The 16673-nt window shown below is 56.7% G+C and overlaps 1 protein-coding gene across 1 annotated transcript; it reads right to left on the bottom strand.

Annotated features, from left to right (window-relative positions):
- Positions 1–7130: 7130 nt before the first annotated feature.
- LOC112269285 (skin secretory protein xP2-like) lies at positions 7131–7832 on the bottom strand. The gene is made up of 3 exons (XM_024455719.1): positions 7691–7832; positions 7399–7631; positions 7131–7280 (listed from the first exon to the last, which is right to left on the bottom strand). The coding sequence occupies exons 1-3, from the start codon at positions 7830–7832 to the stop codon at positions 7131–7133; spliced, it is 525 nt and encodes a 174-aa protein (XP_024311487.1).
- Between the last annotated feature and the right edge of the window lie 8841 nt (positions 7833–16673).

The raw sequence follows: 16673 nt of genomic DNA, 5'->3' as shown, positions 1-16673 counted from the left end.
GAAGAAGGGCTCCTGGAAGCGCAGCGGGAAGCAGTGCTTGCCGCCGAACCGGGGGCTCCCTAGAGGCCCACCAAGAATGCGACGTCGGTGGGAGCATCAAGTAGCAAGCCAGCGGCAGCAGCGTGCTGCCCCATCCACACCAACGCCACCCACGACGCGCAAGACTGCCGCACTCTCCAGACTATGAAGGAGAAGCACGAGCAGTGCCCCGAGGAGCGCCGTGCTGCCGGGGCATGCTTCAACTGCGGGGATATCGGACACCTCTCCCGAGATTGCGCGAACAACCCCCGCAACGGAGCGGGCCGGAGCGCAGCCGGCGGCGACAAGGGAGAACCCGTGGGGGGTCGCGGTAAAGCCCGCGGTGGCCAGGACCGGCCTCCTCGGGGACGCGACAAGCCTCGTGCCGAGCAGCGCGAGGACGACTGCAGTGACGACGCCGACGAGCCTGGCTTCCAGGAGCCCCGCGACGTCACCTGCATCCACGGGGGAGCATACGCTCTCACGTCTCACGCTGCCATGAAACGGGTTACGCGTGAGGTTTGCGCTCTCCTCCCCAGCGTGGAGGCGCAGCAGCCGTTGAGGTGGTCGCATGTGCCGATCACCTTCAACTCGGACGATCACCCGATTCGTCCCTTGGGATCAGGGGTACTCCCCCTCGTGGTGTCACCGATCATAAACAATGTGATGGTGACCAAGGTTCTGGTGGACAACGGGGCGAGCCTTAACCCCCTGTCCGCCAAGCTGGTGGAGAAGCTTCAGCTGCCTTTGGAGCAGATGAAGCCCACTGACCCGTTCCGGGGAATCAACCCCGGAGTGGTGCAGCCCATGGGGCGAATCACGCTCCCGTTGACCTTCGGGTCTCGGGAGGCGTTTCGGACTTAGCACGTCGTCTTTGACGTGGCTCACACCCAGTTGCCGTACAACGGGATTATTGGTCGGCCGACGCTGATCAAGTTCATGGCGGCAACCCATTGCGCCTACGGCATGATGAAGATGACGTCAACGTACGGTGTACTCTCCATCAAGTGCGACCTGAAGGATGATGCTTGGTGCGTGGGCGAGGTCGTAAAGGCCTCCGCAGTGGCGGATCCCGACGACTACGACATTGCCGGGAACGAGGTTCCACTTGCGGGTGAACAACCCGCACAGAAGAAGGCACGAGCCGCTCTCGGACAGGACACCGGGGGAAGCTCCAGCTCCAGCCCGCGCGTTAGCAAGGGCGCGAAGCTGAAGGAGGAGGGCACCAAGGTCAAGAAGGTGCCCCTGCATGTGGCAACGAGGCACATACCGTTTCCTTCGGTGCGAGCCTCGGCGACAAATAGGAAAGCGCCCTCACCGCCTTCCTCCGGGAGAATTCTGACGTGTTCGCTTGGGAGCCGTCAGATCTTCCCGGAGTCCCCAGGGAGGTGATCGAGCATCGGTTGGCAGTGCGGCCAGACGAGCGGCCCATCAAGCAGAAGGTTCGTCGGCAAGCACAGGAACGCAAGGACTTCATCCAGTGAGAAGTGGAGAAGCTCAAGAACGTCGGGGCAATCAGGGAAGTGTTGTACCCTACTTGGTTAGAAACTCCTGTTGTAGTCCCTAAGGCTGGAATAAATTGTGCATGTGTGTATATTTCACTGATCTCAATCGTGCATGTCCTAAGGACCCCTTCCCTGTACCCCGAATCGATCAAATAGTAGATTCTATAGCAGGTTGTGGGTCTTTGTGCTTTCTGGATGCCTTCTCCGACTACCATCAGATTAAGATGGCGGTCGAAGATGAGGAGAAAACAACGTTCATCACCCCGGTTGGCTGCTACTGTTATACGTGCATGCCTTTCGGGCTGAAGAACGCGGGCTCAACATTTCAGCGCGCTTTGCGCAAGTGTCTAGGACCCCAGCTAGGCCAGAATATCGAGACCTACATGGACGATATCGTCATCAAGTCGCGGCATAGGGACTCGCTCGTCGGCAACCTGCAGGAGACGTTCAACAACCTCCGCGGGATCAAGCTCAAGCTTAACACCAAGAAGTGCACGTTCGGTGTGGACTTAGGGCACTTGCTGGGCTTCTTGGTGTCTCACCGGGGAATCGAAGCCAACCCACAAAAGATCGAGGCAATCGAGAAGATGGAGGCACCCCGCAAGGTTAGAGACGTCCAGCGCCTCAACGGGTGCGTTGCGGTGCTCGGGCGTTTCATCTCAAGGCTAGGCGAGCGAGCCCTGCCTTTCTTCAAGGATATGAAGAAGAAGGGCCCAATCAATTGGACCCCCGAGGCGGAAGTGGCGTTCCAGGACTTGAAGCGGTACCTGAAGTCGCCGCCAGTCCTCGTCGCCCCCAAGCCGGCAAGCCGTTGCTGCTATACTTGGTAGCGACGAACCAGGTAGTGAGCTCCGTGCTCGTTGCCGAGAGGGAAGAACAAGTCCGGGGGGCTGAGACAGGAGGGCCGGGGGCTCCCAGTGAACTGGAAGAACCCCCGGCTACCACCTCTGCCCCTAGACCCGAGGTACAGCCCACGCAGGTTGCTCCCCACACGCGGCTAGTGCAGCATCCCGTGTACTTCGTCAGCACGGTGTTGCGCGATGCCCGGGTACGGTACCCTACAGGTACAAAAGCTTCTGCTTCGGATCCTGCTCGCTTCACGGAAGCTGCGCCATTACTTTCAGGCGCACAGAATCACGGTGGTGTCGGGGTTCTGCCTAGAGCGGGCCCTCGTCAACCGTGAAGCCATCGGGAGGGTGGCCGAGTGGAGAATGGAGCTGGCGGAGTTCGGGCTGCGTTTCGCAAATACCAAAAGCATCAAGAGCACCGCTCTCGCCGACTTTGTCGCGGAGTGGACATCGACAGGGATAGAGGAAGAAGAGCCGGAAGCAAGCCTTCCCGGCAGATTGGACGAAGGGTACTGGGTCATGTACTTCGACGGCGCCTTCTGCCTGCAGGGTGCCAGTGCCAGAGTGGTGATCGAGTCGCCCACTGGAGATCAACTCAAGTTCGTGATACAGCTCGACTTCGCCAACTCCACCAACAACACAGCAGAATACGAGGGGCTGCTGGCCGGGCTACGCGCGGCGATCGCCCTTGACAGCAAGCGCCTGGTTGTTTGTGGGGACTCCCAACTCGTGGCAAACAAGGACTACGACTGCCCCCAAATGGCACATACATAGAGGAAGTGTGAAAACGGGAGTCCAAGTTCAAGGGACTTCGGTTTGAGCACGCAAAGTGCAAGGACAACTTTGTTGCGAATGAACTGTCCAAGTGGGCAGCGGAACGCAGCAAGGTGCCTCCTGGGGTGTTCGTACGGAGGCAGTCAAAGCCCTCTGTCGATCCCAAGACGGTTGCCGGGGAAGCCCCTCCAGCAACTCAAGGAGACCCCGCAGCTGCGGGGCACCATGCCACCAAGCTTGTGGCATGCACGAGCCGGGAACGGCCTCCTTGAGGGGCGGATATTGTTTGCTACCTTAGGGACGGGACCCTCCCGGAGAAAGACGTTGCCGCGGAGCGAGTAGCCTGGCAAGCTAAAATGTACGCTCTGGTGAACGGGGAACACTACCGGAGGCGTCCTAACGGAATTATGCTCCTCTGCGTGCCCCAGGAAGAAGGGCGCACGCTCCTGGAGGATATACATCGAGGCACATGCTCGCACCATGTGGCCTCCAGGGCGCTAGCTGGGAAAGCATTCCGGCACGGCTTCTACTGGCCAATAGCTTTAGCCGATGCCGAACAACTAGTCAAGACCTGTGAAGCATGCCAGTTTCACGCCAAGACGAGCAACCAGCCAGTGCAAGCCTTGCAAGTCATTCGTGGTCTGGGGGCTGGACATCGTCGGGAAATTGCCGAGCGCAGTTGGCGGCTACGAGTACTTGCTCGTGGCCATCGACAAGTTCTCGAAGTGGATCGAGGTGGAGCCTGTCCGAGCCGTCACGGCGCAGGCGGCCATCAAATTTTTCAAGGGCATTGTGTGCCGGTTTGGTGTGCCTAACGGCATCATCACCGATAATGGCACCCAATTCACTAGTGTGGTGTTCCAAGCTTACTGCGAGGACATGGGCACTAAGATTCACTTTGCCTCCGTCGCTCATCCAAGGAGCCACGGGCAAGTGGAGCGAGCCAACACGGAAGTGCTGCGGGGGCTCAAGACGAGAACCTTTGACAAGCTCAAGGGCCACGGGAAACACTGGGTTGAAGAACTCCAGCCCGTGCTGTGGTCGCTACGGACCACACCAAGTCGGGCGACGCGTCAAACTCCGTTTGCCCTCGTCTACGGGGCGGAAGCTGTGCTGCCCCTCGAGCTCAAGCATGGGTCACCTTGGGTACGTGCGTACGGCGACAAGAGCCAACGCGGGCAGAGGATTGATGACCTTACCTTCATCGAGGAGATTCGATGCCGGGCTGCTGTGCGAGCTGTAGGCTACCAGCAGGGACTCCGTGGTTATCACAACAGGAGAGTCCGTCCCCGGGGGCTCAAGGTTGGAGACCACGTCCTGCGCCGGATACAAGGAATGAAGGCCGGGAACAAGTTGACTCCAATCTGGGAAGGCCCTTTCTGGGTAGTGCAGGTGACCAGACCGGGGGTTGTCCGGCTGGAAACCGAAGAAGGCTTGCCGGTGCCCAATAGTTGGAGCATTGAGCACCTGCGCAAGTTCTACCCATAAAACGATGTCGCCTTACCCACGGGTGACGCTGCTGCAGCGTGACTCTTTAAGCTAGTGTAGCCGGGCAAGGCTCGTTTGTAATCCACTAGCACAAAGTTGAATAAAGATAAGTGTTGCTTCAGTAATTATTGTGCTTTACTATTAATGTGTGCTTCTGTCTCTTGCTCTAGGTGCACAGAATTGCCTCCTCATCCTTGGATGTGAGCAGGGGGCTGCCGGAACCCCGGAAACCAACTCGTTAACGGGACGCCCCAGACGAGGCCTAGCAGTTGCCGGACCTGTCCGCAACGTGCTACGTGCCAGCAAGGCACCATGAAAGTATGAAAATGCTCACACCCAAGTCTGAGGTCGACTCTTTTGTGCCCGGGGGCTGGGAGGCAGGAGGTTATCCAGTTTGTGTTGTTTTTCGTGCATTTCGAAAAGTTTTTGCTATGCACCTTGGGCATTGCAAGAATCTGACATGCAGGGTAAAGATGGGGATGAGGGCACATTGTGATGCTCGTGGGGTGGTCACGGGTGTTGTCGTCTTGCGAGTAAGTTGTACATATATGGCAATTACTTCGAGGCTTGATGCAGGAAACTGAGACAGGGCCAGTGCCTCCACGCGTCCGCTGGTGGTACCGCGTGCATGGCGGCAAGGGCGGCGCTTCGGCTATTTAAAGACTGGAGCAAGCACAACACCAGCAACGGGTAAGAAAACAAGAGATGTTGCAGAGAGGCGATGGTGGTGCATCCCTCTGCGCTTGTCGTTGAGGGTGTTCCCACCATCGCGACCCTGCCACACCTCTTATGGAAGGACACCAGAAAAGGCGATGCAAGAAGCAAGAGGCGTCGCGAAGACGCGGTGGGGGTGCGTGCCGCTGGAGGGTGCACTGCCACCGCGTCCTTGCCACAGCTCTCAACAAGGTGCTCCAAGAGCAAAGAGAACGGAAAGCTAATTACTTTCTTTTGAGTCCTTGGTTCTTCCTTTAGTAACACTGGTTTGCCGAGGTAAGCTCAGTCCCCGTGTAGCCGGAGTGTAGGAAGGACGCTTGCGGGGGGAGGACGCCCCCCACACGTGGCTCGCGAGTCCGTCCCGGAGGCGTGCGCGCTGGGGTAGTTGACCCGCAAGCAGAGTGACTGACCCTAGGTCGGTACCGCAGGTCCGTCTTGGGTCCTTAGTCTGGCCGAGCACGTAGTTGGCGAGTCCCCAGATACACAAGGTTAAAACACGGGAAGGACAGAGCCCCTCCCCGGCAAGCTAGTCTTAGGCAGAAAAACAAGTGAAATAGCATTGGATAAAAGAAAACTTGAACAAACGAGTTCACAAATAGCATTCAGAATGACGAAAAAAGGCTAACACAAAGAAGTTCTAAGGCGCCTTGCGCCACTTGCAGGAAAGTAAAAACAAAGTACGAGCAGATAACTATGCAGGAGGTGCTCCCGGGGCAGCTGTGTCGGTGTCAGGTGCCTCCTCGACGCCGGGGGCTTCTCTGGCGGCCTCCTCGTCGACAGCTTCGGCTTCATCGACCTTGCCCTGCATCCGCGCCACCATCTCGTCCACCACGCCCTGCACCGCTTCCCGGTGGGTCTTGGCCTCTTCCTCGTCTGACCAGGCGTCGAAGACCGACTCGAACGGGAAGTCGGGATGAGCGGAGTGGACCCGAGTAAAGATTTGCCCGTCAACCTGCTCGGCTGCGAGGCCGACCTGCCGATCCCCGAAAGCCGTGACGTAGTTCTGCAAGCCGTTCAGCCAGCCTACGAAGTCTGCAAAAAAGGAGGTGAAGCTGCCCATGTTCGCCCCGTCGAAGGAGGTCACCGGGATGTCGAATACCTGCAGCGCCTCCACCGCCAAGTCCGCCAGCTTCTTCAGCCTGGCTACCTCCCCTGTCCTGCGAGCCCGACGCTCGGTGCACGCGCCGCGAGCCTCCTTGGCTGGCCGCTTGTGCTCGCGGCATTCGGACTTCAGCTTGCCGATCTCGGACGCCTTCTTGGTGTTGTTCTCGTCGACGAGCCGGAGCTCCTGCCGCGCCATGTCAAGCTCGCCCTTAAGGGACGAGCTGGCATCCTGGGCGGCCTTGAGCTGCCCCGCAAGCCTGCTCTTTCTCCCGGCGCGCCGAGGCTTCGGCTGCCGTCGCAGCCGTCGTCTCCAGCTCTGCGACCTCGCGGCGGAGGCACTGGATCTCTAGGGAGTAGTTGGATAGTAAGTCTGCCTTCTCCCGGAGACGCCCTTGGAACGAGTCCAGGGCCGCCTGGTGCTCCTCCTCGCTCTTGGCGTGCGCGGCCTTCACCAGCTCGAGCTCCCGCTGGTGCTCTTGCTGAAGGTCCCACAGTTGCCGGAGGACTTCGGCCTCCGGCACTCCTTGCACGGCGGGTGCTGCCCTAGCTTGCTGCGCCTGCTGGAACCCCCCCCCGGAGCCGTTGCAGCTCAGTGCACTGCTCCTCCGTCTCCCGTCGTGCGGCACCCAATTCTGCCACCACGCGAGCATGGTGCTGCTGCGCGTCATTGAAGAATCCGCTATTGCTGCTGGATGTTGTCGATCACCTGGTGCCCTTGTTGGAACACGCTGGGGTCGAAAGTGATCCGACCCCAGGACCGCCCGGCGAGCTCCCTTGCTCCCAGGCTGAAGGCGGCTCCGGCGGAGGAGGAGGACCCCGCCGCAACCGTCTGTGATCCCGAGGCCGCATCAGGGTTCGATGACGCGCCTCCGGCTTGGCCGAGCCCCGCCGCCCCTTGGCCATAAAAAGGGGCAGGCTGGGGGCTCCTCCAATGCGCTGCTGCTTGCCTCGGCTGGCAAAGGCTGCCCCATGTCACTTGCCGCAGGTGGCGCCGCCTGCGTGGCGTCACCGGCGGCAGCAGTCGCGACCCCGGCAGGCGCGGGAGCAGGATGTTGAAGGGCTCCGGCGGAGGCAACCTCCTCCGGAGCATCCTCGTTGACCTCTCCGGTGAGCTCGATTACCCGCACCTCAGCAGGCGCGAGCGCAGCTGGAGCGTCCCTGGCAGGTGCACGAATAGCACCTGTGTCAGTCTAGGAGATGTCGCAGATGAGTGAAAGAAGTGTTTGAGCTTACACATACCTGCTGCCGGGCCGGTGCCCTGCAAGCTCGAATCGGGGACCCTCCTGTCCCCAGCGGCAGCCGCCGCCGCAGTAACAGCCGCATCAGCGGCGTCCTGGTCACCGCCGCCCGACGCCGGGTGGCCCTTCTTGGTCGGGGCCATCGGCGAAGTGCTGGCATGCCCCCTCTTACTCGAGCACCTGGGAAATGTAAAAGTAAGCTAGCAAGATATGTAAATTTGTGAAACCAAAGTGTTAAGAGCAACGTCACACTCACCCCGGCGGTTTGAGCTTGAGCACCCTGTCCGCCAGGATGCTCCTCGTCGGGGGGGACGCTTCGTGCGGGGGGAACTGGCGGAGCCGCCAGGGTAGCCGGGGCGGCTGCCGCAACCGCGCCGCTGCCGGCGGAAACCACAGTCCCCGCATCGGCATGAGGCTCCTGAGGCTGCAGGCAAGCCTCCTGCCTGCTCGCCCGCTCCGCCACAGACCGCCTCTCCAGGGGGACGTCGTCTTCATCATCGTCCTCCTCCGGCGCGACCTTGCTGGCTTCCGGGGGAGCGCCGCCGTCGTCGTCGTCATCGTCGGAGTCTCCTCCAACACCCCGCGAGGAATCGTCGGAGTCCGAGTCCTCCGGCCTGGCGGAGCCCTGGTCCTAGCCCCCCTTCCCCGAATCGGCAGCTGGCTCCTTTCCCTTGCGGGGCCTGGGCTGCGGGGGGAGGGCTACGCCGAGGGATCTTTCACGATACCCCACTCGTTGCAGAGTGGGAGATCCCGGGCTCCCGGGTTCGGGATCCCGACGTGGAGCGGGTGCGCTCCGAGCGGCGGCAACCGAAAGGCTTCGTCCTCGCCGGTGATGCCCTTCACCCAGAACTACACCTCTTCCGGCAAGAGCCCCGTGCGCTGCAGCCGGGTTCGGTCACTCGGCCCAGTGTACATCCATGCCGGATGCGAGCGCCGCTGCAGGGGAGCCACGCGCCTCCCGATGAAGTGGCGTGCCACGTCCATGTCCGTGAGCCCATCCTCGCGGAGTGCCCTGATCTTGGCGCAGATCGGGGCCAGCTCCTCGTCCTTCTGGTCACGGAGTGTCCAGTCGTCAGAGCCCTTTGGGGGTCCAAGGGGCTCCTCGTGGAATTCCTGGAGCTCGTCGGTGCGCACCCAACTCCGACTTGAGCCTGTCGCGGAACCAGAACACCACACCCGAGGACAGAGGAGCCTTCGCCTCCGTCCTCGGGTAGTAGTAGTGGCAAAACAGAGCCACCGACGGCATCACCCCCACGAATGCTGCATAGAGGTGTTGGAAGACAGCCAATGTGAAGAACGACGTGGGGTGAATTTGAGCCATGATGAGCCCGTAGGTCTCCATGATGGCGGAAAGGAAAAAAGAATGCGGTGGCACGAACCCGGCTAGGATGAACCTCCCAAAAATCCGGAAGTACTGTGGGTCACGCTCTGCGTCAACGGGGAGGACCCACGTCGGCCCGTGCTCCACCCCCTCGCCGTTGTACCCAGGGGAGAAGAAGGAGAACTTTGCTCGCATCTCTTCGTCCTTCCGAGCTCGGTCCGACAGCTCTTTCTTGCTGGCCTTCTCGCGCTTCTCTCCCTTGGGCGGTTCTGGCCCTTGGAAGACATCAGCGGGAGTGAGGGAGTGATTTGGCTGGAGTTGGGGCGCGGACAGCTTGGGAGGCAATGGCAGAAGCAGGAAGCAGTGGGGAGTGCCCACCGCCAGCCTCGGGTATTTATCGGAGCTGGCGGGCTGCAACGGACACCCCCACGATCGGCAATAAAGTGCCCTAAAGAATCGGGGATTAAGATGGGGGTGCACGACATGGCCTTAACTCTCTGGTGATTATGGGGGATAAGGCACGAAATCGTGTGCCTGACTGTTTCGCTCGGGAGAGTGGAACTGTAAATGCGGCCCACAAGGCCGGGTGCGGTGCCGGGGTACTCCCCTCGGGACCCACGCGTCGGATAGGGCGTAGCCCGGCAACCGACCAAGGATAGCACTCACCGGGGCCTCAAGGCTGCCGGCCCACGCCCGGGGGCTACTGTCGTACCAGTGGCCCACAGGGTCCCACTGATACGGGACGCGTGGGTCGCGAGTGACAAAGCCCCGCCAGGTTGCCCTCCCAGGCACGGTAGGCCCGGAAAGCCCGCCCCAAGGAGACGGTCGTTGGTGAAGACAAAGCAGAGGGCCGGAACAGGAGAAACACCCGCTTCGGTGGGTACCCGGGAACTCTGGTCCCGGGAAGTGGAAGGAACGCTGCCCAGCAACCCGCGCTCGGGCATGCAGGCAGGGTGTGCTAGCCAAAAAGGGGCTCCCCAGCAACCCGCGCTCGGGCATGCAGGCAGGGCCTCCAGAACAGTGAAGACATGACGAGACAGTGGACGCAGTGCATTTAATGCACCGACAGGAGTGACATCGGCACGGCTAGTCTTGCTTAGCAAGGCTAGGGCGTCTACCCTATAACTCATTTTTTCTACCGTGCACAGTGGCCTGGGCGCTGCATGGCGCCCAGCGTGGACACGCGTGTAGGAGTCGCGCTGCATGCATCGGCACCTGTGGTATCCCCTTGTCTATAAAAGGAGGACGCCACCGGTCAAAGGTTCTGGTTCTAGTTCCAGTTGGAGTCATAGTCAGTAGTAGCAAGGAGTGTTGCTCCTGTACACAGAAAACTCTCCAAGGAGAGCAAGTAGCTCCCGGGGAACACCCCCGGCACCCTGTAAACACACACATTTTCGTGAATACAACACCAAGCAGGATGTAGGGTGTTACACCTCCGGGTGGCCCGAACCTAGGTAGACTCACACGTTGACACTTCGTGTCTTTCGTCACGTCGGCGATCGCCGGAGCAATCGCCTCGCCCTCCACCGAACCAAAAAAGGGGGTGCTCGGCATCCCCGGTGCCGGAGACCCATGCTCTGACACGGATACACTAAGGGCGATGAACAGATCATTAACAAATCTCCAAGCTACAGAGACATCTTTCCATGGAATTGTTCCAGGAAAACCGGCAGTGCCGATTGGCCGGGTTAGCCTCGACGTTGTCTTTGGCAACCCCGCCAACTTTCGCAAAGAACGGATCGATTTTGAAGTACTCGACTGGAAATCGCAATACCATGTGCTTTTGGGCCGGCCGGCACTCGCCAGGTTCATGGCCATCCCACATTATGCATATCTTCTGATGAAAATGCCTGGACCCTACGGCATAATCACCGTCCGAGGAAGCTTTACAAGATCGGACAATTGTGCCAGAGAATTCCATAAACTTGATGAATCATTCGGCATGCAGACGGAACTCGCCTCTTTAAAGGCAACGACGGACAACGACGTACTTCCCATGACGAAGAAAGCGCCACAACAGATAGAGTTCAACACGAAGAGTGACACAACAGAGCATCAGGTACACCCGATGGATCCCAGTAAAACAGTGCTGGTGTCCTCGAGCCTTCCTCCCGCATAGGAAAGCGCGCTCGTCGAGTTTCTGCGCGAGAATTGGAAATATTTCGCCTGGGTACCATCCGATATGCTGGGTATTCCCAGGGAACTCGTTGATCACTCTTTGCATGTGGACGAGCATGCCAAGCCCATCAGGCAACCGATGCGACGTTTTTCAGAACCCAAGCGGAAGGCCATTGGTGAAGAGGTCAACAGTTTGCTCAACGCAAAGTTTATCCGGGAAATCAAACAAGCTACCTGGGTGGTGAACTCCGTGCTTGTCCCGAAGAAGAACACGAAAGTTTTGCGCATGTGCGTCGACTTCACCTCACTCAACAAACATTGCCCGAAAGATCATTTCCCATGCCTCGAATTGACCAGATCGTCGACTCGACTGCGGGATGTGCCCGATTGTCATTCCTTGATGCATATTCTGGATATAATTAGATTCGATTGAAGAAGGAGGATGAAGACAAGACATCATTCATAACACCTTATGGAGTTTCTGCTACACAACTATGCCTTTCGGACTGAAAAACGCAGGCGCTACGTATCAACGCTGCATGCAAGCATGTCTTGGGGCGCAGCTTGGCAGAAATGTTCAAGTTTACATCGATGATATCGTTATCAAGACAAAGACTGAAGATACTCTATTAGAGGATATTCGAGACACATTCCAGAATCTTGAAGTATCGGATCAAGCTCAACCCGACGAAATGCGTTTTCGGAGTACCCGCAGGGCAGCTTCTGGTTATTTTCTTTCTGCAAGGGGAATCGAAGCAAATCCAGACAAGATCAGAACAATAGTAACAATAAAGGAACCAACAAACATCCATGCGGTACAACAGCTTACAGGAAGAGTGGCAGCCCTCAGCCGTTTCATTAGCAGATTGAGAGAAAAAGCTTTGCCATTTTACCGGCTACTCAAAAAGGGGGACAAATTCACATGGACACCCGAAGCCAGCAGCGCATTCGCCGATCTAAAACGCATGCTATCGACTTCACCGGTCCTTGTAGCCCCACTCGAGAATGTGCCACTCTTGCTATACCTCGCCGCCACAAATCAAGTGGTCCGCACGGCCTTGGTAGTAGAAAGAGCAGGAAAAGGGAAAGCGCAGCCAGTCCAGAGGCCAATTTACTATGTTAGTGAAGTATTGTCTCTTAAGAAGCAACTTTATCCACATTATTAGAAACTGGCATACGGAGTATTCATGACGGCCCGGAAGCTGGAACACTATTTTCAGCAACACCCGGTCGTCGTAGTAAGTGAGGCTCCACTCGCCAACATTCTCAATAACTCAGAGGCAACAGGACGAGTCGCCCTATGGGGAATCGAGCTTTCGCCCAGGAATATCACATACGAGCGCTAGAAAGCAATCAAATCGCAGGTGTTGCCAGATTTCATCGCCGAGTGGACCGAGATGCAGACTCCAAGCCCACCCGATTTGTCGGGTGCCTGGACCATGTACTTTGATGGATCCAAACGGGTAGAAGGTGCCGGGGCAGGAGTAATACTGATCTCGCCAAAAGAGGATAGGATGCGCTATGTTTTTCAGATGCACTTCCGCAATGCCTCCAACAATGAAGCCGAGTATGAAGCCTTCTTGCATGGCATGCAGATGGCAAAAGCATGTGACGCCACTCGTCTAATGATCTATGGTGACTCCAACTTGGTTATGCAACAAACAATGAAGACCTGTGACGCAATATCAGACACCATGATTGCCTATCATGATATGTACAACACATTGGAGGGTAATTTTGATGTTTGTGAGCTCGCGCATGTCAGCCGAGCCAGTAATGAAGAGGCTGATCATTTGGCCAACCAAGGATCCACACGGGCAGCAATTCTGCCTGGCGATTTTTTGGAGATCATTCATCAACGATCCATCAAAGAGAAGAGCGCGACAATTTCAGTCAAAAATTCGCCCAACTCAGAGCTTATAACCGACTCAACAGTTTCACCCGACAGCCCCGCAGATGAGCAAGCAGCAAACGGCACAGTCGAAGTCCTAGCAATTGAACCAACATAGATGAAGCCTTTACTCGCATACATGCTTCGGCAGGAGTTGCCAGAGGATACAACCGAAGCTAGAACGATTATGCGGCGATCGAAAGCTTTCACAGTAATCAACAGCGAGTTGTACAAACGCAGCGTCTCCGGCACTTTTCAGAGATGTATGGCACCAGAAGAAGGACATGATATCCTCCTAGATATCCATCAGGGCACGTGCGGGCACCACGCCGGAAGCAAGACAATCGCCGGCAAAGCCTTCAGAGCTGGGTTCTACTGGCCCACAGCCTTACTCGACGCCCAGGCTATCGTCAGCAAATACGAGGCATGTCAGATGTTCTCCACGAAGCCGCATGCCCCAGCATCCGAACTCAAGACAATTCCCATCGCTTGGCCTTTTGCGCAATGGGGACTCGATATGGTAGGCCCATTGAGGAAGTCGCGTCATGGAGGACATCGCTTTCTGCTTGTCATGGTTGACAAATTTTCGAAGTGGATCGAGGCCATGCCAATCACAAGTGCCACATCTACAACGGCTATTCAATTTCAGATCTATCGTTTTCTGTTTTGGTGTTCCTCACAGTATCATCACAGGCAATGGAAGCAACTTCAAAGCAGCCGACTTTCAAGACTTCTGCGAGCAGATGGGGATCCGAATCAACTACGCTGCAGTCGCGCACCCGCAGACAAATGGCCAAGTCGAAAAGGCCAATGGTCTGCTCACTGAAGGCATGCGGAAAAGGTTGATGACACCCTTGCGGAGAGCAGCTGGCGCATGGGTTGAAGAACTCCCCTCGGTACTCTGGAGCCTTCGGACTACACCCAATTCTTCCACGCAGTTCACCCCTTTCTTTATGGTGTACGGAGCAGAACCAGTGCTGACATCCGAGGTAAGGTAGAATGCACCTCGGGTCGCAGCATACGCCGGATCAGACTGCACAGAAGGTATGGAAGATGCACTCGACGCAGTAGATGAGGCACGCGACATCTCCCTTGCTCGGTCAGCAGTATACCAACAAAGTCTACGCAATTATCACGACCGTCGATTACGCCGTCGCTCATTCGTTGAGGGCGACCTAGTCCTTCGGCTGAAACAGAAAAGTCATCACAAATTGGCATCACCATGGGAGGGGCCTTACATCATATCCAAAGTAATCCCAAGCGGTGCCTACATCCTGAAGGATCCAGCCACCAGCATCGATTTCGGCACGCCGTGGAACGCCGCACAGCTACGGCGTTTCTACACTTAGTTTTTTTTTCTACAAACAGACTCAGCTTATCTTTTCATCATCTTCAGTTTCTATTCAGTCATAGTATTTTCGTCAGTACGTCATTGAATAAAGACTAGTTTTTCCCTCGCACATGAGCTGAATTACTACATTAAAACACCTCCATCTCTCCAAAGACCAGAGAGAGGTATCTATATAATATCGCTCGAGTGTGGCAACTCTAGCGCCGCAGTTAATGCTCCGCGGGTGGCACTCACCCGACAGCCAATCAGGACTCGGGTGCTGCACGAAACACCAGCCAATATAAGCATTGTACAGCTGCATGATTATCCCCATCCAGGCGAGAACTCAAAACCATCAGATCGACACTCTCATCACAGGCGACACTCAAGCGCAAGTCTGTCGCACTTTGTCACGACACAAGATATTCAACATCGGCAAGAAGGATCGATGGATAAAGGTACGTATTCCAAATATTTAACTAACAAAGTTTTGGTTGCAGGGCACAACAAAAGGAGATGAAACACGAGCTGCTCGACACCTAATGACAAGAAGAGACTCGAGGGCTATCCCCCCCCCCCTCCCCAAAAGTACTAAAACTCAGCGACGCAGTAGAAATCTATATCATCTTGACAAGGTTGACCAGCTCTCGAGCATGCCACTCGACGACGTCATAGTAGTACTCCATGTTAATCTCGCCATCTTCAAAAAATGGCACCACATGCAATCCCCCCAGATCCAGGCCGGGATATCGAAGCCGAACAAAAGCCAGGCCAACGGTGGCGCCAGTTACAAGCTGCTCATGTATATAACTCTTGATGATGGCCGAATCTGTGAATAATTGGACCAAACCCCGGAGACTGTCAAGAACCGACGTGTTCGGAAACAGCGCTTGGTGAATGTCAGTCATAATCTGGTGGCACGAGCTCAAACAAGCTTTGGCCCGGGCGGCCCGATCCTGTAGAAGCGCCAATACATACCCCCTATCGGAATCGAACCAGAAGGAAGGAACCGTCGGCCCTACCCGTTGAAGCGTGTTCAGGCGATGACGAACGCGGTCAGCTTCCTCATGAGACTCGAGGATAATTTCTACAAACACAAGACAGCTTGTTAAAGACGGGAAGCAAAACAGAACGGGCAATCACTACGAACAATGCTTACCGCGCAGATCAGAGCTTATCGGAACAAGCTCCCCCAGGAAAAATTCTTCTCGGGTGGCAGCGGCACGAGCCTTCGACTTCCACACAGCAACCTCCCCGCGAAGCGGCAAGAGCTGACGTTCAGTGTCCCTCACACGATCGCGAAGGTACACGATCTCATCAGAGCAACTCATCTCGGCAAAAGCAATGAAGCAGTTGACCTAGCCAGATATGCCCATCAATGAGTCCAAACCCAACAATAAATAGTCGACCATGGACTCGGTCGCTACTCCCATCGGGAGTGCTGTCCGCGCACCCGACGAAATTTTCCTAACTCAAGGTCTGTTCGAGTCCGTGCCTAACTCCACGCAGTTAGCCACGCACTCGGGGGCTACTCCCATCGGGAGCGCTATCCACGCACCCAACGAAATTTTTCTAACTCAAGGTCTGTTCGAGTCCGTGCCTAACTCCACGCAGTTAGCCATGCACTCGGGGGCTACTCCCATCGGGAGCGCTGTTCGTGCACCCGACAAAATTTTCCTAACTCAAGGTCTGTTCGAGTCCGTGCCTAACTCCACGCAGTTAGCCACGCACTCGGGGGCTACTCCCATCGGGAGCGCTATACGCGCACCGGACGGTAACCCAAGCAGCGAATATGGACAAGATGTACAGCATATGAACATCGATTTATCATCAATATAACAGATCCATTACGGTGGCCACATACAAATTGAATTTTTTCTTTCGAGTCTGTCCCCAACTACAAGCAGTTGGACACGCACTCGGGGGCTACTCCCATCGGGAGCGCTGATCGCGCACCCGATATCTTTTCCCTAGGTGCCTACGGTGCGACTTGATTTGCGACCCGGTTCGCCTCAAGCTGCATTTGCTCCGCCTCCTCACGAAGAAAGATGATCCATCGAGCCGGTTGCAAAGTTCGATCCATCTGGGGTCGGATATCAATCGTCTCCCCAGGCATCACAGGAAGCTCGTGGATGTGATCAAGATCTAAACTGGGATGCTTCACAAGGGCAAACACCAAAGCATGTTGAGCGCCCCTGATCATCAAACTCCGGGCAAAATCTTGTACCCCCGTGCCGCCACGAAATTTTTGCATCAAAGCTTCAAGTCCAGCAGGCGGTCAACGCAACGAAAACAGGGCTTGGTATATGTGCTCCAACGTCGAT

Source organism: Brachypodium distachyon, chromosome 5, assembly GCF_000005505.3.
Source record: "Brachypodium distachyon strain Bd21 chromosome 5, Brachypodium_distachyon_v3.0, whole genome shotgun sequence".
NCBI classification, from domain to species: domain Eukaryota; kingdom Viridiplantae; phylum Streptophyta; class Magnoliopsida; order Poales; family Poaceae; genus Brachypodium; species Brachypodium distachyon.
The sequence above is the reverse complement of the archived record's forward strand: the minus strand, read 5'-3'. Positions and strand labels throughout refer to the sequence as shown.

Coding starts and splice junctions, on each gene's coding strand:
- LOC112269285 (XM_024455719.1), bottom strand. CDS start 7,832: ATGGCCCCGACCAAGAAGGGCCACCCGGCGTCGGGCGGCGGTGACCAG. Junction 7,632..7,690: donor GGGCACCGGCCCGGCAGCAG/GTATGTGTAAGC, acceptor AGACTGACACAG/GTGCTATTCGTGCACCTGCC. Junction 7,281..7,398: donor GGCAGCCTTTGCCAGCCGAG/GCAAGCAGCAGC, acceptor TCGGGATCACAG/ACGGTTGCGGCGGGGTCCTC.